The sequence below is a fragment of the Triticum urartu genome, chromosome 5, assembly GCF_003073215.2.
Source record: "Triticum urartu cultivar G1812 chromosome 5, Tu2.1, whole genome shotgun sequence".
Taxonomy (NCBI): domain Eukaryota; kingdom Viridiplantae; phylum Streptophyta; class Magnoliopsida; order Poales; family Poaceae; genus Triticum; species Triticum urartu.
In genome coordinates, this window is record NC_053026.1 from 606501690 (window position 1) to 606522268 (window position 20579).

Genomic DNA, 20579 nt, shown 5'->3' on the forward strand with positions numbered 1-20579 from the left:
CAAGGGCTGGCTCGAACCAGATTGGGGCCGAGGAGGACTTGACCTTGCGCGGCGCCATTGGTCGCAGATGCAGAGCGAGGTTGGAGCAGATCTAGAGGTTTCGGCAGCAAGGAGCGAGAAAGGGGATCTGGAGCAAGGCGAGGAAGAAGCAATGAAGGCAAGCACTGTCTGAGTCAGCCTTTTTGTCAAGTCGGGCAGTTGCCGAGGCAGCATGGGGAAGCGGAGACGCCCAGGTCCAATCAACCGCCACGCGTCAACCGAGGCCGCAGGCTTTTGGGGCCCGCGGTGCTCCATGCTTGACCTTTTGGCTTCGCCTTGAAGCCAAGCCCGAGCGCGCCTTAGGCTCGGGGGCTACTGTTGGCATTCTGGGAACGGGGGTCCCCAGACTTGCCTGTCTGCGGCCCACGACGTGGCTGGCCTGGCAGGTCTGTACGGCCCATCTTCGTCGACAAGGCATTCAAGGCCCTCGCGAGGGACCAAGCCTCGCGAGGCGGACAACGCAAGACCTCCTCAGGAGCGGCCTCGCCAGGCAGGCTCACGAGGGGCGGAGAGATCAAGGCAAGGCAAACCTCGCGAGGTCCTCGTGACATGAGCCATGACGATCGAGACCAGGCGGGCGCCAGTGCGTGCAGCGTCCTTGTTTCCTTTCTGGTGCTAAGGGGGCAAGCGCAGGCGCGGAATACCGAGGCATCAAGCAAAGATTTCCATATTGGTGCAACGAGACCAAGACTAGAAGGACGGCAAGATGGAGGTCACCATGGAGCCCAGGACGGCGTCATCACCAGAGCCGTTGGCAGGCGAAGACCACCTTTTGTTAGAATAGCCTGTACTAGCTGTCCCCTTTTAAATTGGCCGTTAACTGGATTACACAAGTAAGAATGATCAAGAACAAGTCGTGTTTTTTGTATCCACGCAAGTACTAGTTTAGAACAAGCAGCGACACACATCGCAGTACCAACGACATAACCCAGCGTTCTGCAGAAGAAAAAAGATGTGTTAAAGCCACATTCTTCGGAGAAAGAGGTTTTCAAGGCCATTATGTGGAACAGAATAAAGCACTGGGATTAGACATCATCCTACATAGTTTGACAGACGAGCACAGCAGCATCAAAGTTGTGAATCAGTAATCATCACACATAGTTTGACGGGTGAGCACAGTAAAACCAACGTTACGACCTGGCTAGATCGCCGGTGCCCGAAGGTACACTAATGGAAAGGACCGGACTTTCTTGTGAATGATCTGTCACTGATAGGCCATGGTCTATAAACAAGACAACCACGGTTATATCATCATGGAAATGCCTGCGAACGCCCCTCTCGATCTTCTTGAGATCTGAGTAACGCATCTTACGTTTCCGCGCCGCTCCCTGTACAGCTGCTTCTATAAGCCTTCTTGCAATTCCCTGAATAAAAAGGAAAAGGCATGCCAGTCATAATAAATATATTGTTTTTCTCTCAGAAAACACAAAAACTATCCTTGCAGGTATACCAAGTGAATCAAATTTATGGTTCACATTACATGGACTACAGCTTGGTCAAAAAAGCATATCAAATTGTCAACCGTATCTTCATAACTTTACTTGGCGGCTTCACGCATAGCATTATACAAATCAAGATTATCAAGAACAGAAATGCATACGGCAGGAATCCCTAGGAACTCTAACTAGTAACAAACCCGTGTTCGTTCTTTGTACCTACAATAGCCCAGTACACATTTTGCATGCAGATAACTACTTCCATGGCTTGGATGAAGTTAGGAAAGAGTTAATAACAATTTCCCATGCGCTCCTAGTTTTCTAATGCAAAGCAAAACTTCCCTACTGTAACAATAGGTTTGCATAAAAAGGTTTGAAGGCATACAGATTTAATAGATGTACTTGATGGTAAATGGTATGGCCATAGAGATTTCGCAAATTGGTTGATTAAAAGATCATCTTAGGCAACACGTGAAAGCCAAGGAGCATTATTACATAAACAAGCTGAATGAGAGGAAATAGACAAGTGTGGAGGCTTACACTACGCTCATTTTTGTGAACAATCTCGATGGCTTCCTCATTACTCAAGAACTCCCACAGGCCATCGGATGCAAATATGATGAAACGGTCGCTTGGTTTAAGACTGTATGAGATGATAGATGGTTCAGCACTCAATATAGGCCGGCTGAATGGTTCCCTAAGCCTGAACCTACTATGGAGTGGTTCCCTGTTAAACCGCTGGTGTTTCAAGTATGCGTCACCTATTGTTCTCGACACCTGCATCATCCACTGCGTAAGCACTGAACATGAATGCACATACTGCGACAGAAAACCAAACATTAGGATAAGAACGACCTGTTGGATGCCTTTCACTCTCCAGTGATCATGCTTAAGCACCACAATATGTGGATCATCGGGGTGCTGAGCACTGAGCTCCTGCCTGACATTCTCATCAGAGGCAACATGTTCAGTGGACAGCTGCACTGGGCAAATCCCCCCGTTGAGATCAACTTTTCCGAGAACAGCTCGGGAGTTCCCAAGGTTGGCGACGAAGAGAGTCCGCTGGTGCACGACGCCGACGAGGCAGCATGACCCGACGGCGGCAAGGTTAGGCGTGACTGCCCATTGTTTCTCCACAAGAGCAATGAAGCTTTCATCTGTGTCCAGGAATGCCTTCCTGATGGTTTCAGCTGTCACAGCCTGCTTGCTACACGTGGCTTTGGGTTGGAGATTAGGGAATAGATGCTCAGCAGTGAAGCGGGCGACTTCGGGGCCACCGTGACCATCAAATATACCGACGAAGGTGCCGAGGGTAGGAGATGACTCTACGCGACAATGGTCCTCCATCAGATGATTAGCCTGGACATAGGCCATGGAGAGCTCTCCGGCGTTGCATTGTGCAAGATTATGCCACCAGAGGAGATCATCACGGGCTTTGTAGGCGGCTTTGAAGGTGGTCCATCTGACTTTCAAGGTGCGCCTGGCCCTGGCCCATGCAGAGAGGAGTGTCTGGCAGCATTGCTGGTCAGGGCTTGTCCGAGGCAACACAGGAGAGGATCTCTCCTCTGCCGTAGAGATAGTGATAGAAAATCCCCTGATTACGGCAACAGTTTAGCATCACAGGAGAAACATAGATTGACTAATCAATTTGATCATCAAAGGGAGGAAAAATGCGTACCCGTCAACAGGTTCTCTATTCCCATCTTCCCCTTTGTACTCATATTTTGTGTTCTCTTCCATAATCTCACCTCGTTCTTCTACAATAATAGCTGCTTGCTCTGGCATCCCCATAATTCTATCTTTGTCAGGTTGTCTGTTCCCATCTTCCCCACTGTACTCGTATTCTGTGTTTTCCTCCAGGATCTCACCTCGTTTTTCTATATGCGAATAGCTGGAAACGTCTTGCCTGTTGAGGCCGACGGGTACGTATTAATATAGGCGGGGCGCACCTCCCGTACAGCGCATACAAAGTAGTTTGGATACAGGAGATATTCAGGAAGAAGATAGAACTTGGAGAGAAAAAAACAACTCATGTATATCTATCCTATATCTATCCTAACTACCTCCAGGTGCGGGTCAAGGATGACACACCAATATACGCCAATGTATACCGTATCAATATAACAGCATGTTTGACACCCTCCCTTAATCACAACTTCATCAAGTTGAGATTATGCTTGAAGTTTTCAAAGCTCGTTGTGGGCAGGGGCTTTGTGAATCCATCTGCAATTTGATCTTTGGAATGCACAAACCGGATGTCAAATTGTCTTTGAGCAACTCTTTCTCTGACAAAGTGAAAATCTATCTCTATATGCTTTGTTCTGGCATGGAACACAGGATTGGCAGAAAGATAAGTAGCACAAAGGTTATCACACCACAAGCATGGAGCTTGTTTGCCTTTTACACCAAGCTCTTTCAACATAGACTGAACCTATATGATTTCAGCTGTGGTATTTGCTAGTGCCTTGTATTCTGCCTCAGTGCTTGACCTAGAGACAGTAGCCTGCTTACGTGCACACCATGATATCAGATTAGGTCCAAAAAATACTGCAAAGCCTCCTGTGGAGCGCCTGTCATCCAGGCAGCCTGCCCAATCAGAGTCAGAGAAAGCACTGACAAGAGTAGAGGATGACTTGCTGAAATTCAGACCTATACTCAGAGTATGTTTAACATATCTAATGATACGCTTTGCAGCTGTCAAATGAACAGTAGTAGGTGCATGCAAAAATTGGCAAACTTTGTTGACAGCAAATGAAAGATCAGGCCTGGTAAGAGTTAAGTACTGAAGAGCCCCTACTAGACTTCTATATTTTGTACTATCTTCCTGACTCAAAGGTGTACCTTCCATAAGTGACAACTTTTCTGAGCTTGATAATGGTGTGAGAGAAGGTTTACAACCTTGCAGTCCTGCCTTTTTAACCAGATCAGTTGCATACTTAGCTTGAGAAAGGTGAAGTCCATTTGAATGCTTATTTACCTCAATTCCAAGAAAGTAGTGCAAGTCTCCAAGATCCTTTAACGCAAAGTCTGCACTCAAGTCCTTTAACAGTCCTTTAATTGCTTCATCAGATGAACTAGTTACAATTATATCATCAACATAGATGAGAACAAATATGCATGTATTGGATCTGTTATAGATGAACAATGATGTGTCTGACTTAGAGGGGATAAATCCAAGTGTTTGCATCTTGTGACAAAGACGTGAGTACCACGCCCTTGGAGCTTCAATCCATATAATGCTTTATCAAGTTTGCACACATAGGAGGGAGTTTTCTTACTTTCAAACCCAGGAGGTTGTTTCATATACACTTCCTCTTCCAGAACACCATGAAGAAACGCGTTCTGTACGTCAAGCTGTCTGAGACTCCATCCCCTGGAAACAACAATGGACAAAACAAGACGAATGGTGGCTGCTTTTACCACAGGACTAAATGTATCCTCATAGTCTATACCATATCGCTGTTTGAAGCCTTTTGCAACTAGCCTAGCCTTATAGCGATCAATAGTTCCATCAGATCTCCTTTTGATCCGAAAAACCCACTTACAATCAATCAAGTTTTTACCTTGCTGTGGAGGAACCAAGTGCCAGGTCTTGTTTTTCTTTAATGCCATGTATTCTTCATTCATTGCCTTCTTCCACTTATCATCACGAAGTGCTGCATCAAGAGTCGCTGGCTCATCTGGTTCTCCTGTGGAACAGACCAAGCCATATTTGGTTACATGTTTATAATTTAAAGGCTGAATTAAACCTTGTTGGAGCCGTGTTCGTCGCGAAGGAGGAGCTACAGAGTCCGCAGCCACAGAGGATCCGGAGGGCTGCATGGCTCGTGGATACCCTAAAAAAAGGTGACTCCAGTGGCATAGTCTGAGAGAAGACCGGAAGAACAAAGTAGAGATAGTCTTCGGTTTCGTCAGTATACATATTACAGGTTCTGCCTGATATACCCAAGTACCCATGCTATTTGTGGGTGTTGCTTGTAGAACATGTCCTATAGTTATATTACACAGACACCAATAATCTAACTAGCCTGAAATTAAGATATTTGTCAAGAAGAAGAAAGCAGTTTAAAATTAAGCGATCAGAAAAGGAAAGCAAGCAACGTTGTCATCGATCAACGACCCGGGAAATCCAAAACCAAAAGCAAAAGATCCTCAGCAACAGATCCCAAGGGGGATCCTGCCGTGGACCCAGTAGCAGGTGCAGCAGCAGCCTCAGTCAGCGGGGGGCTGGCCGGATCTTCTGTGGTCGCTGGCTGAGGCGCCTCGTCACGGGTGGGTGCAGAAGATCCCAAGGCGGGGACCCGCTCATCATTGCGCGGTCCGGTCGGTTGATCAGCACCGGTGGGGCCAGCTTCAGAGACCCGCGCGGATCCGCGCCGCTGATACGTGACGGGACGGGCGCCGTACCGCGTGCTGCCTGGAGGGGCCCGCATGTCGGGGAGGGTCCACGTGTCGGTGGTGGAGACGCGCGCATCTGGCGGGGCGGCGCGCACGCCTGCACCAGGCGTCCCTGCACCACCAGATTCCGAGGAGGATCTGGTCAGCGGCTGCGCTGCCGATCCCGAGGCGGATATGATCTGCTGTTGCTGCGCTGCCGATCCCAAGTGGGATCTGTCCCCTGGCGCGTTGTCTCCTGCCACGGGACACATGAAATATGGCCCGGATTTTTCACCTTGTTGATTATTTGCTTCACAATTTTCTCCTGTTTCATCAAAACAAAGCTCATGCATGCCATTAGATGAGTTAGTCAACGAATGATCATCAATATTTAGTCCCCCTTTGTCAAAACCAGTGAGATAGGGGGGTAGGAGGAGAATTTCTTCTCGAAGTAGTGCACCGGCGTTTGGGTGGAGATCGGCAAACGGAAACTTGGTTTCATCAAAAATGACATCACGGGAGATGTACACTCGCCCGGTGGAAACATCTAAGCACTTGACACCTTTGTGCTATGCGCTATAACCAAGAAATACGCACTGTTTTGATCGAAACATGAGCTTGCGGTTGTTGTAGGGACGAAGATTAGGCCAACATGCACACCCAAATACACGAAGGGACTTATAGTCTGGTTTGGTGTGGAGGAGTCTTTCTATTGGAGTTTCATTATGAATAACACGACTAGGGAGCATGTTGATGATATGGACTGCGGTTAAAAACGCTTCATCCTAGAATTTTAGAGGCATGGATGCGCCGGCTAGAAGGGCAAGGCCAACCTCGACAATATGTCGATGCTTGCGTTCTGCTGACCCGTTTTGCTGGTGAGCATGAGGACATGACACTTGATGTGAGACACCAAGTGTTTGGAAGAAGGAGTTTAACTTTTCGTACTCCCCTCCCCAGTCTGACTGGACAGCGATGATTTTGCTGTCAAATTTTCGCTCAACAAGAGTTTGAAAGTTTTTGAACACTTGAAACACATCAGACCGTTTCTTTAAAAGATAGATCCAAGAAAATTTGCTAAAATCATCGATGAAGCTAACATAATAAGTGTGTCTGCCAACAGAAGTAGGGGCAAGACCCCAAACATCAGAAAAGATCAATTGTAGTGGTTTGGTAGAAACACTGCTAGAAATAGGGTAAGGCAACTGATGACTTTTAGCTTTCTGACATGAATCACAAATTGTCTCATTATGACGCTCACCAACAAATGGGAGATTATTTTTCCTAAGTAATTTTTCAACTAAAGAAAAAGATGCATGTCCTAAACGATCATGCCATCGTGTGGACGAGAGCTTGATAGCACCACAAGCATATTTATTTGGTCTTCGAAACTCCGGAATCAACGGATAGAGGCCACAAACGCATCTACCTCGATAGAGAACCGTCCTCGTTGCCTGATCCTTGATCAAAAAGAAGTAAGGGTGAAATTCAAGAAATACATGATTATCAAGGGCAATTCGATGGACAGAAAGAAGAATCTTGTTGGCACTAGGAACATGCAGAATTTTTCTAAGATGAATATTACGATGAGGGGTACGAAATATTGAGTAACCAAAGTGACGTATACTCATACCTTCTCCACTGGCTGTATGGATTTGATCCTTGCCGCGATATTTCTCCTTCATGGTTACTTTTTCGAGCTCATTGGTGATGTGGTTGGTAGCACCACTGTCAACATACCAGTTCGTGTCGACACCATACGAGCCATCAGCCGCCGCAACGACCTTTTCTTCATCTTGGGAGTCGTAGTCGTCCTCCTCATACCTGTACCAGCAATCTTTTGCTGTATGCCCGACCTTGCCGCAGATCTGGCACTTAGGGGTGTCCGGACGGTTCCTGCCGCCGCCACCAGCACCGCGTCCGCGACGTCCTCGGCCACCAGATTGGGGTGGCGCAGCGCCACGGTTGCTGCCGCCGGACCTGCCCTTGTTGCGAGAGGAGCCACGGGAGCGAGAGCCGCCGCCCCGCCCGCGAGTGGCCGCGTTCGCGGATGATTTGAAGCCACCGCCACCGGCCCCCTGGAAGTGAGCCATGCGCTGATCGAAATTGGATAACATGGCAAAGAGTTCATCAAGGGTTACCCCGGTCACGCGAGCGTCGAGGGCAGACACCAGAGGCTAATAGTCGGCGTCGAGCCCATGGATGATGTAGGAGGCGAGTTCGTCGTCGGGGATCGCCTTGCCTGCGGCGGCTAGCTCATCGGCGTAGCCGCGCATGGCGGCGAAGTAGGAGGCAACAGAGAGACTCCCCTTCTGCGCGTTGATGAGGGACGTTCGTATGTTGTTGATGCGGCTGGCAGACTGAGACGAGAACATCCCAGCGAGCGTCGTCCAGAGCGCGCCCGCGGTGGTGACCGTGGTCACCGTGAGCAGCACCTCACGCGTCAGGTTGTTCAGCAGGTATCCCAGAACCTGCTGATCCTCCCGGACCCAGATTGGGTGGAGAGGGTTGGGCGTTGACGAAACCTCCTTGCCGTCCTTGGTGGTGACGAGGAATTTCGCCGGCTCCGGCTGGGTGCCGTCGACGTAGCCGTAGACACCGGCGCCGCGCAGCTGAGGGATGACTTGCGTGCGCCATAGCACATAATTTGTGCGGGTTAGCTTCTTGGTAACTTGGCTATTGAGGCTGGTTTGGGATGCGCCGGAGGTGGAAGACATGGCTAGGGCTAGATGGAGTTTGCAGGGAGCTTTGATGGGAAAAGGATAGCTCTGACTGCCATGTGCGAATAGCTGGAAACGTCTTGCCTGTTGAGGCCGACGGGTACGTGTTAATATAGGCAGGGCGCACCTCCCGTACAGCGCATACAAAGTAGTTTGGATACAGGAGATATTCAGGTAGAAGATAGAACTTGGAGAGAAAGAAACAACTCATGTATATCTATCCTATATCTATCCTAACTACCTCCAGGTGCGGGTCAAGGATGACACGCCAATATACGCCAATGTATACCGTACCAATATAACAGCATGTTTGACATTCTACACTCACGGCAATGTATACCGTACCAATACACCCCATAATTCTATCTTTGTCAGGTTGTGTGTTCCCATCTTCCCCTTTGTACTCATATTCTGTGTTTTCTTTCAGGATCTCACCTTGTTCTTCTACAATCGCAGCTGCTTGCTCTGATGTCCCTATAATTCTGTCTTTGTCAGCATAGAAATTCCAGTTCACCTGTTGATTGTTGATTTTCGGATTTTTTGGATCATTAATAACAAAAATCCTTAAGGCAGGCTCTGTGGCAGCAGGACCTGCACCCCAAATTTTGATGGAAATTTCTTTAAGCCCTGCCAAGTGCTCGATGCAGATAGGTGCAACAGCATGCTGCTGCACTTGCTGGGCATTATTAACGACTAGTCTGAGCTTCCGAAGATTAGGCATTGCATCAGCCTCAAATTTCAGCAAAGGTTCACTGCACCTCAACTTGAAGTACTTGAGAGCAGAAAATCCTGCCTTGCCAAAGACAATCGTCTCTGCAGACGGTGTCTGGCTATATAGCGAGAGAGCAGTGAGGGCAGGCAATCTTTTGACGATATCAGTATCATTGTTCGACAACTCTCTAACTGCTACTTTTAGACTGCAGAGTTTGTTGAGTGTTTTAAACCACTTCGGGAGGCTGGGCAAGATGCAAATCCGCGGCAATAACTCAAGTCTCTCAAGATGGGCCAGAGAAGGAGACGCATTGCTCAAGCCATCACACGAAATGCTCACACTTGAAGTATTTAGAGAGGAACCTGCAGATGCCAGAATTATAGATTTGAGGTTGCTGAGTTTGTGGATGATTGAGCCCAGGTATTTCATGGTATCCTCCAGATTATCAACTGGCTGTGCTGTATAAAGGGTGAGATGAAGATCCTGGAGATTGGTCAGCCCACCAAGGTCCCTGACATTAGCCTGGCTTGGAAGGCGGAGGTGCCGTAAATTCTCCAAATGACCAATATCTGATGGAACAGCAGATAGTCTTCCATCTAATTGCAGTGTCTCCAAGCATCGTAGTCCTTGGATCTTGTCTGGCAAATTAATGGTGACATTGCATTCAATCATAAGATATCTCAGTCGGAATAGTTCATCAATTCTAGTGAGGTCAAAACTCATCTGGTCTTGATCAGCCCAAATATGAAGAATCAGAACTCGGAGAAGGCCATAATCCGGAATGGAAGGTACACATCTGGAGGGTCCACAAAACAGAAGTGATCGAACTCGGGACATTCTGACGCTTTCCGGTATCTTTGCAGTTTTTGCACCTCCGAACTGGATGGACAATCGACGAACCTTGTCAGGAATCCGTAGGTTTGGTTCAAAATAGTTCACAGCAATGATGAAATTATCCTCAATGGATTTGCACCTGATAAGATCCAGTACCATATGGTTTAGTGTACATGACAACACCTCCCCATCATAGCTCGTTTCTACAGGTTGGATCATACCTCTTCTGACAAGCTCACCAAAGTAACCATACTCAATCTCACCGGTCAAACTTTCAGCTACCCATTGCTTCACCAAATCATCCTTCCTAATAGTGTGGCCCTCTGGATACATACTAAGGTAGAGCAAGCATGTCTTCAAATGAAGTGGAAGCCTATTGTAAATAAGGATTAGGACATCTTTCATCCCTTGGGAAGTAGGATCTGTCCTCAAAGTGGAGGGTAGAGAACTTTCTACCGCCTCCCATTGCTCCATTGCAGGGTTCCACTTGCTTGGTAGCAACAGGCTTGCTATATTTACAGTTGATAACGGTAAACCACCACATTTCCTGATAATCCTATCTGCAACTACTTCCAACTCTTTAGGGCAAGCACCTTCACCTTCAGAACCAAAAACATTATTGAAGAATAATTTTCGAGATTCACCATCATTAAGAGGTCCCATCTTAAATATGTACTCTGACTCGTAACCAGAACATGCTAATGCTACATCCTCAACTTGTGTGGTTGTCAGTATTCTGCTGCAACAATCATCATATGGAAAAGCACGGCTAATAATATCCCATGCTGCTGATGTCCATAAATCATCGACTACAATGAGGTATCTGCAAGTCATACCGAATATACTTGGTAAAGCTTCACAAAAGAAATATGTGAAGAAACACAATCCATACAAAACTTGATTTATCTGGAACGAGAATACATAAAACTAAGAAAAGAGTGAGTGCTGGTGTTTATGCCAAAAAAATCAGACTTATCTCCTTTTTTCCGAAGAGAGTGGACAATTACATACTTTTCGACAAAAAAATGGACAATTTACATGAAAGGGTGGGTCCATGAGTTTAGGGTTTGAGCATGTGAGCATCTCAGAAGAATGTCAAACTCATAGATATAGTCATGTTAGAACATTGATAGCTTTGGAACTTCATGATACATATGATGGAACGTAAACTTTACAAGAAAAAAAAAAGACAAATTCGAATTCTTTTCATACGTAAAGCACTTTTTTACCTGTTTTCCATAAAACCACAATAAGATAGTTACTAAAGTCCAGTTTAGCCAAGCAAAGTTTCCAAGACATCGTGTCCTAACTGGATAATGGGTTAAATATCTGTTAATAAAACTTACGAATTACGTATGTTTTGTTAAATCTTATTAGAAAGCACATTCTAGCAAAATCCATAACAAATCACACAATCCAAATAACCACCTAGAGTTTCTATTAGAGACATTTTTTTTTCTATACGAAATATATAGATCGGACATTAATAAGGAAAAAATTCCTTTAGATAATTTACTATTCCCATTTCATTGATTTCCCCGCAATCCAAATGCCTGAACAGCTGAAAATCCCGCAGAAACAAGATGAGTTTTGCTTCAGTACAAAGCAAAAACAGTTCTTAATGAAAGAGGGCAAATGTGTACTAATTATTTATTCTGGTTTTGCCTACCTTATGACAAATAATTACAGCCTCTGTTTGAATTTTGATCCCATCGAAAATCTGCATTTGTTTAACTGCCTCGATTTGTTCCTTCTATTCACATCTGAATCACTGAGTCATTTTAAATCCATGGATGTTGATAAAACTAACACACAGATCGAATCAATCTTGTGGTATTCTAATATGTGAATGTTCCTCATCCCTAATTCCCTATACATTATTGTGGCCAGCCGGTAATGATTTTCTTTGCCTGGGACACACATGTGTTGAGGCACCCATATAGCACACGATGTGAAGTCCTCATCAAATCAAGAGATATTGAGCATGAATTCCCTCATGGAAGCATGACTGCAATAATTCTTTTTGAATAAAGCTTGGCTCTAATTCCATTTTGATAGGTTGGCATGAGAAAATTGGGAACTATTCGCGTGATAAGGTAGGGCAATGAGATTCAAATGACATTTACAGATTTGGTCATTCTCATTAATAACTTTTGTGCTTTGGTATCAGTGAACTTGTGTAGGGGCTGTATGTAAGCAAACACATTTTGAGTATGCATTTCCAGCAATCCAAACAGCCCTGGCCTAAACATACAAAAAAAAAATCAAAACAACATGGAAATATACCTTTTCCCTTGAAGATGTTTGACGATACTGTCAATAAGGTCATGCGCATCAGAAAAAGCATGAGTCCCTGGTGCCTTAATTTGTGAGAGGATGCAGGTGAGAAGCCTCCTCATATCGGGATTTCGGGACACCCGTACAAAAGCCCGGCACTGGAATTCCCCTCCATACTGATGATATATTGTTCTGGCAATCTTTGTTTTTCCAACACCTGCAGATCCAAATATAGGTGCCACCTTCAGTTGTTTTTGGTTGGCATCGCCGAAAGCCATCAAGCTAACAAGCCTGTCCATGGATTCCTCGACACCAATTATGTTATGGCCGGCAGTGTCCACCTGGACGCCGGAGTTGGGCAGAGTTGACACCGGCAGGTCGAGGGGCAGCTCAGGCATGCGGTAACTAATACCGGCTTGCACACGGTCAGGTTTGATAGCTGTCTCCGGAACAAGCAGCAAACTTTGCCATCTTTCTGTGGCATCATCCACACGAGCCATTAATTGTGAGAAATCATCTGCAATCTGGAGCTGGCGCTGCTTTCCCGTAAAGATGGTACAAAGACAATCGCTTCTGCGAACAACGGCGCCGTCGCCGCCACCGCCACCGCCACGGGACTGCATAACCTCTTCGAAGAAGTCCTCTGTGTCGTAAGCAAGTTCCCGGACTTCCTTGGCCACCACTTGGGCTTGAAGCTAGGGTTGCCCAGATCTGCCTCCGGCACATCCTTGAGGTACTCGTATAATACCTCTAGACCTTCTCTGAGAAGCCGGATCCCGTTGGCAGTAAGCCCCTTTGGCAGAGGGTGTTCAGAAGCCTCGAAAGAATGGAGTCGCCGGAGGAGGCGGCCCATGGGGCCGAGCGAAGCCGTGATGAGATCCTCCATGTTCGCCTCAGGCGAAGCAGGATCAGGCTCGTCCTCCATCTTCACCGGTTCTCACCCGCACCTGCACAAGCTAATCGATTGTTGCCATGGATGAGAAGATCGGAAAGCACGAGAAAATTCGAGGGGAGGAAACCAGCATTACCCTGGAAGATCTCGATCCCGACGAGGCGAGCACCAACTTCTCCAGTGGTCGGCGTGGGGAAACAACAGAACTCGATGAGCAGTGGGACCTCTGATAACTTGTACAGGGGAAAACTCGACGCCATCATTGCCTCGGATACTGTTGCGAATTTATTTCGCTGTGGTGTTGCAGGCTGCACTGTCACTGTACTAGTAGCTCGGGGAGGGGGCCACGTAGTATCTCAAAAGGAATCCAAAGCTCGGAGGGGGAGAGGGAGGGAGAAGACTTGCGTGTAGACTAGCTACCAGGAGAGCGATGGAGGTTGCGGCGGCCGTCGGCCCGATAGTGAAGCTCCTGCCGAAGCTCCTGTCGGTGATAGATGGCAAAAGGAAGCAGCTGGACAGCATGGAGGTGGACGCCGGGTTCATCCGGCGCGACCTCCAGTCGATCCAAGAAATCATTGGCCGCTCGAGTGGCGGCAGATCCATCACGGACCTCTGGGTCCGAGATCTCAGGCGCTTGGCCGACGACATGGAAGACTGCATCGACCGCTTCCAGGTCGGGAAGATGAGCAGAATCAGTTTCATCGGGAAGATCTGCAAACTGAAGAAGAGGTCAAAGGAGACTCTCGAGCAGCTACAGAACTGCATCAGCATCGCCGGCGCCGCCGCACCTGATCCCCCCGCTGCAGCTGGGGGCACTGATCAGGATCCGGAAGAGCAACTTCTTGGCCTGCTTGCGCGGAGCCAATCGGAGGGGAATCTCAAGGTCATCTCTGTCGCCGGCTTCAGTGGAGTAGGTATGACTCACCTTGCCCACAAGGTTTACAGTGACAGGGATGTGCGCAGCCAGTTCCCTCTGCACGCCTGGGTTCGTGCATCACCGGGCATGAGTGTGCTCAAGCTTCTTCAGAAAATACATGACCAACTGCTGTTAATCAGTATTACCAAGAATCATGGTGCGACTGCCTCCAGCTCCAGAATCATACCACAAGTCAACGGAGACGGCGCCGAACATGCCGCGAGTGACCACCTGCTCGCCGGACTACTCAAGACCGGAAGGTGATTATACAGCCTCTGCCCTAACTAGTATCGGCCCATTGCTGCGGGGAGATAGTAGATTGTTAATAGTATAAATGAAATATGCAGTGGAAGATAACATGTACGTAGTCATGATAAGGTGGTGCTTTCTATTGCATTTATCCATATGCTTGCAAAAAATAAAAGAAAAAGATACATGGTCAGTTAGTGGCAGATTGCATAAAACAATCTTGAGTTATGCGATGTGGTGGACACAAATGCCCTTATAGAAATTATTCAGTATATCTTTGTTCTCTAATCATTCATTATTGCATCTTCTCTACAAATCAAAATGTTGACGCGACTATTCATTTTGTAAAACATACCACATCAGCTTATAATGAAATATGTAAGAATGACGCTTGGACATGAAAGAAATCTTACTCAACTTTTGTCTTTTCATAGCTTGTTTCGATCTATAAGTTGCACCCTCTATCTGTGCGTGGAGTGACTAAGAATCTTTTGGTGCTAGGTGGTATGTAATTGCACATTCATTCACACTAACCTTGTAATCTGCACTTCTGCAGTTCATCTTTCTTTTTGTTATTGTTCTCTTATCAAAATCTACTTCAATTATATTTGTTGTACTGTGCTAGGGACTTTATCATCATTTTGTTATTTCATAACATCAATGTTATCACAAAAATTAGTATTATTCACCTATAGAAAAGTAGATTTCTTCATGAAAAATATATTACCGCCTATTATTAGTGCCATAGCCAGCATTCTAGGGCTGCCTTTAACAGTGTTATTGTTGTAAACTTGTTGAAAACATGATTCAGTTGGAATATCCTCTTTTTTTGTCACAATGGACTGTAGGGCAACACCCCCTGAATATATTCTTGTGAGAAATGAAATGCTAAAAGTAGATAAAGCTATTGCAGAGGGCAAATATGTTTTGAAGAGCTTGTAGATAACCTGTAGACCTCAACTGGTTCATCGTAGGAACAAAGCGGAACTGTGGAGTGAGGAAAATTTAAGCTCTAAAACAACCTACGTCGATTCTGATAAAAATAGATTGATGGAATGTGGTCTAGGACTGTAGGTTAAACTTGTAGGTATTTGATTGTGATTTTCATTTTCATTTTCCCAACTGACTCATTCATTATATATCTTGTAGGTATTTGATTGTGATTGATGGCGTGAATACACATGAGTTGTACGACGTACTATCTGCATTCTCTTGGGCTGATGGAATGGACGGCAGAATTATCATGACGACGACCATTCAACTACCAGCAGCGACATGCTGCAAATGTGGCAATGGTTCATCACTTGCTATGGATAGCACAAGCCAGGTTTTCATTGGGGAGCTGACAGAGAGTGGATTTGTGGAGGCCTGCCTCCATCTTCGTGATGACACACTGGCAAGAATGCACCGCAGCAACAACGAGATCCTATCCAGCCCCGTTGTCCAGGACCTATTGCTGTATTTCTGCATGTTCCCACGCGATCATCCTGTCAGGAGGAATCCCCTGATAAGGAGATGGCTGGCTGAAGGGCTTGTGTTTCCTCAGCCTGAAACAGAGAATTTTTCCCAGGATGTTGCGGTCAAGAATTTGGAGAGCCTCATCAGCCGCAACATCATTCAGCCCATTCAAGTGAGGACCTATGGAAATGTGAAGAAATGCCAAACTTCTGGGATAATGCTCAACTCCATTTCCAGCAAATCCAAGTCACAGAATTTCATCACCATGTTGTGTGGCGGCCAGACAACAGAGAAGAATCTGCCGGGCAAAGAGATTCGCCGGCTTTCCCTCCATCTTAATGGTGCGGCAAATGGGCCACTGAATTTGCCAAAGGAGTTATCTCGTCTCCATACTCTGGCAGTATTCCCTGATGATATAAATGTGACCAGGCATCAAGCTAATTTGAATTATGCCGAGTATAAGCTACTGCGGGTTTTGGACCTCAAAGAATGTGCTGATGTGAAAGCAGAACATGTTGGCAAAATATGTGACATGTTGCTGCTCAAATATCTGAGCCTCGGAGACAGTATTGACAAGGTTCCAAGGAAAATAGCGAAGCTAAAATGGTTGGAGACTCTTGACATGAGGAGAACCCAGGTAGTGATGTTGCCAATTGAAGTCCTCCACCTCCCCGGGTTGAAACACCTCCTTGGAAAGTTTCAGTTACTTGAAGGTGACTGCACACATAAGAAGCTAGAGAAGCTCTTGTCAGAAGATAGTGAATTGCAGAGGCTTTCTGGATTTGTCACTGACAAAAACGAAGGGTTTGCGCAGCTGATGAGTCGCATGGGGAAGTTGAGGAAGGTGAAAATATGGTGCGATTCCACTGCAGATGTGATGAAACTAGTTTGTGTTTTAGGGGCCACGGAGAAATTCATTTGCGGAGGCCTGGATATGACAAGAGTTGACCGTTCCTTATCTATCGACCTCCAAGGATGCCCAACAGAATGCTCAGAACAATTCATGGATTCTCTGCAAGCTACAGGCCGTCTTACCTCGCTCAAATTGCGCGGAAAGCTGATGCGACTCCCTCAGTTCAAGGCAAAGCTGAACTACATCGAGGAGTTGTGCCTCTCAAGAACTAATCTGAGCGGGGACACAATCCTAGATGGCCTGTCTGAACTTAGAATGACACTTAAGTATCTCAAACTGGTAGAAGATAAGCTTGGGCACTTGGTCATAAAACCGGAGCATTTCCGAAGCCTGAAGGGGTTATGCCTTGTGGGCGAGCAAAGTATGGAGGACATAACAATCCAAGATGAAGCTATGCCCTACCTTGTGTCACTTCATATGCTTTGTGAAGCTCTAGGTAATCTTCCTGGCGTCGACATCACACGCATGGCAAGGCTAAAAGAAGTCACGCTCCATTCTGGAGTACAAGAGTCGATAAAGGATGGGTGGCAAACAGCTGCAATGAACCATCCTAATAGACCCAGCGTTTTGTTTATCCACCATGCTAACTCCTCACCTAGAGGCTCTCCGCCGTGCCAAGCAACAGCAGAAATTGCAAATCAGACCAAACCTATTGGGAGAAAATTCACCGCCTCCATCATGGGTGGCATCTTTGGTTGTGCACGGCCAAGATCCTGATGCACTGAATCAGCCTCATGGAACACGGTTAGTTTTGTTTCCATTTCCTCCTGCCTATTAGTCTTCAACTTGTACTCCCAGATATAATGAAATTAGCCCTTTTTTTTACTGTCTGCAGTGCAAACCTATTGCAACCATTCACTGATCGATGATGTGTGTGCTGCACGACCGTCGGGAGGCGTGGCCACAGGGCGGCCAAATGTGCGGTCTTCTCCTGTGCGGTGTGGCTGCCGGTAGTGAGTAGATTGAGATGAAGATGACGCAGCTTCTTCGTGATGATCGTTAGCAAGTTACAAGCAAATCCTGTTAACTTTTCAATGAAGTTTAGAGGGTTACACACAATGTCAAGAACGAAGTAAACAAATCCTGCATACAGGTACATTATGTAGAGGAGTTGCCGATTCCTAGTTTCCTACCATAGAGAGTTCATCAATTTGATTCAACAGATTGAGTTTGTACAATGGAATAGCCGTCTGCCTCTGTTCACATCAGGGATGCAAATGCAACGAATGAAGTGTTCAAACTTGGCGTGTAGAGCTCTTAACCAGAGCAGCAGTTCACATGAACAGTGTTCAGACATCAATCACAATCTTCTTAGTAAAATCTGGGGCTGCATGGGAGCAGTTGTTGAAGACTGCCATGGTGTAACACTTATGGTTTCTTCAATCACGAGATCACCTGGATATTGTAGCCAGTTACAGCCAGAGAATGATTATGGTATGATCTACTAGTTCAGTTCCGTTCGGGAGCTGCGGCGAACCAAATGCGTCCTAGGTTCACTCGGATTCAGTCACAACCTTGTTACAGGATTCAAGTGACCGTTCATTCTGCAGGTCTGCAAGAGGAATTGGGGAAGGAAGAGCCAGCCTGATCGATCCCTCTGTATGCCTTCACTCTGCTCCCTCCTTTGCCCTTTTTTGTTTTTTTTTGAGGAAATGCCCTTTTTTTTTCTGTGTTCCGACCCAATTCTGTTCCCAGCGAAGCGTGGGCTGGGCTGGGCTTCCTTCTGGGCCTTGACTTGCTCTTGCTGGAGTCCTGGAGCCTGCTTGGCACTCTACTTCAGTAAGTTGGTGCTTTGTCTCAAAAAAAAAGTAACTTGGTGCTTGGACGGACGGAGGTGCTGACAGACACTGTTCCAGGCGTCTCTTCATGTCTGTGCCTCAGGTTCACTCACCATCACCAACCATCCTTTCAGTCCGTTGGCGCGTTGCTTCAGCACGTGGCAGCGCAAGACCCTGACGAAGCACAAGGCCTTCTGCAGAGGGACTTTCTTTCTCTCCACATTTTTGGTTCTTCGAAACGTCATGTGAAGCTGTGTCTTGGTCTTGGCTTTGCGGCGAACCGATAATCTTTTTACCCGTTTCCATTACCTACTCCCTCCATTCCATAACGTAGCATATAATTTTTTTTAAAATCAAACCTCACCAACTTTGATCAAGTTTATGGAGAAAAATATTTACATTTAGAATGCTAAACATATATCATTAGATTCATCATAAGATGTAGTTCATATTTTATATTTTCGGTATAGTAGATATACATAATTTTCTCTATAAACTTGATTAAAGTTTGACTTTTCAAAAAAATTATACACAATAAATTATGAAGCGGAGGGAGTAGAAAGAGCTATCATCCCTTGCCACGGGATTTGCATGAATGAATGATTGAAGAAAATAAAGAAGCTTAAGGGCAGCTGTAACGCGACTCTCAAACCTTTCACATCTGTACGGGCCGTGTGATTTGGACCCCGCAAGCCATCCAACGGAGTCCCACATCCGTCTGAACTTCCTTTTTCCCGCAAACCGAGGCGCGGACCGCACACCACGAGCGGCAGTGGGTGGAGGAGAGGCGGTGGCCGCACACACAGGTGAATCCGGAGAACCAGCTCGCCGCGACGGTGCTCGGACGCTCACTCATGATAGCAGAGACTAACGTGTGGCGGCTACCTACAAAAACGCTATAGTGCTTCGGTTCGCCATCGAGCAATCGGGGCGCAAGGCTATGTGAAGGCGGCAGCCAAGGTGAAGGCGCAGGAGCGCGCGGTCTGGTGGATGGCCAACGACATCTCCTTCTCCAACGACTCTAACTTGTTCGACGGCGTCCCTCTGGTCACGAATGCCTACACTGAGGGGTACAACCGCACTGGTGACCGCAAAGGGAAAGGCGTGGTGAGAAAATGGTGATTTTCTCCGCCCTTTTCCATATATCCATTTTATTTAGTTCTTTGTAATATCTATTAGTATTGTCTGTGATCCTTTGGATGTCGGATAACTGATAGTATGATAATTATGTCCGACTTATGTATGTTTACCGTTTACGGCTAAGTATGTTAATTTATGTAGTTGCTAGTTTTACGTCGGATGATCAATGTTATTCGGATGCTCTGACGGTTATGGAGGCAACAAAACGAGAGGCAACCTGTTATGATGTGTAGATGCTCTGACGAAGCACAAGGCCTTCTGCAGAGAGAGCATCCGAGATTTTTTCCTCTCGAGCTTTCTTGGTTCTTCGAAACGTGATGTGAGCTGTGTCTTGGCTGTGTGGGGTGAATCGATAATCTTTTTACCCGTTTCCATTAGGGCCTTTCCATTATCCAATATACTGTAGTGGAACTATCATCCCTCTTGGTCGTGGGCTTTGCATGAATGGAGAAAACAAAAAACTTAAGGCCTCATTCGGTTTGAAGGATTTCTATAGAAAAAACGTAGGAATAAGGATTTCACAAGAAAATTTTCTATAGATGCATTCGGTTTGGAGGAAATGTGTACGGAAATTTCATAGGAATATTATTCATTTCCTTTGTTTTTGGATGAATCTATACATCCATTCAAAACTCATGTTATGCGTAGAAACGAGGCAAGATAATTCTTTAGGATGGCACTTGCCATCTTATCAAATTTCTATACTACTCCTAATTCCTACATTTTGCTTTCCTTCAAACCGAATGAGGCTAAAGGGTTACATGCAATGGTCAACTTGAATGGCATCACAGGAATTCGCAGATCAATTCTAGTTCTACTCACCTGGATACGCAAAAAC

General features: G+C 46.2%; 1 protein-coding gene and 1 pseudogene across 1 annotated transcript; one reads left to right on the top strand and one right to left on the bottom strand.

Annotated features, from left to right (window-relative positions):
* Nucleotides 1-1016: 1016 nt before the first annotated feature.
* Nucleotides 1017-13909, bottom strand: LOC125511162 (annotated as a pseudogene).
* Nucleotides 13718-18771, top strand: LOC125511161 (disease resistance protein RGA4-like). The gene is made up of 3 exons (XM_048676457.1): nt 13718-14463; nt 15602-17567; nt 17659-18771. The coding sequence occupies exons 1-2, from the start codon at nt 13718-13720 to the stop codon at nt 17538-17540; spliced, it is 2685 nt and encodes an 894-aa protein (XP_048532414.1). The 3' UTR covers nt 17541-17567; nt 17659-18771.
* The last annotated feature ends 1808 nt before the right edge of the window (nt 18772-20579 follow it).

Bases quoted from the DNA above. Each gene is read 5' to 3' on its own strand.
- LOC125511161 (XM_048676457.1), top strand. From the start codon at position 13,718: ATGGAGGTTGCGGCGGCCGTCGGCCCGATAGTGAAGCTCCTGCCGAAG. The intron at 14,464-15,601 runs GTGATTATACAG...TATATCTTGTAG, and splicing joins GGACTACTCAAGACCGGAAG to GTATTTGATTGTGATTGATG.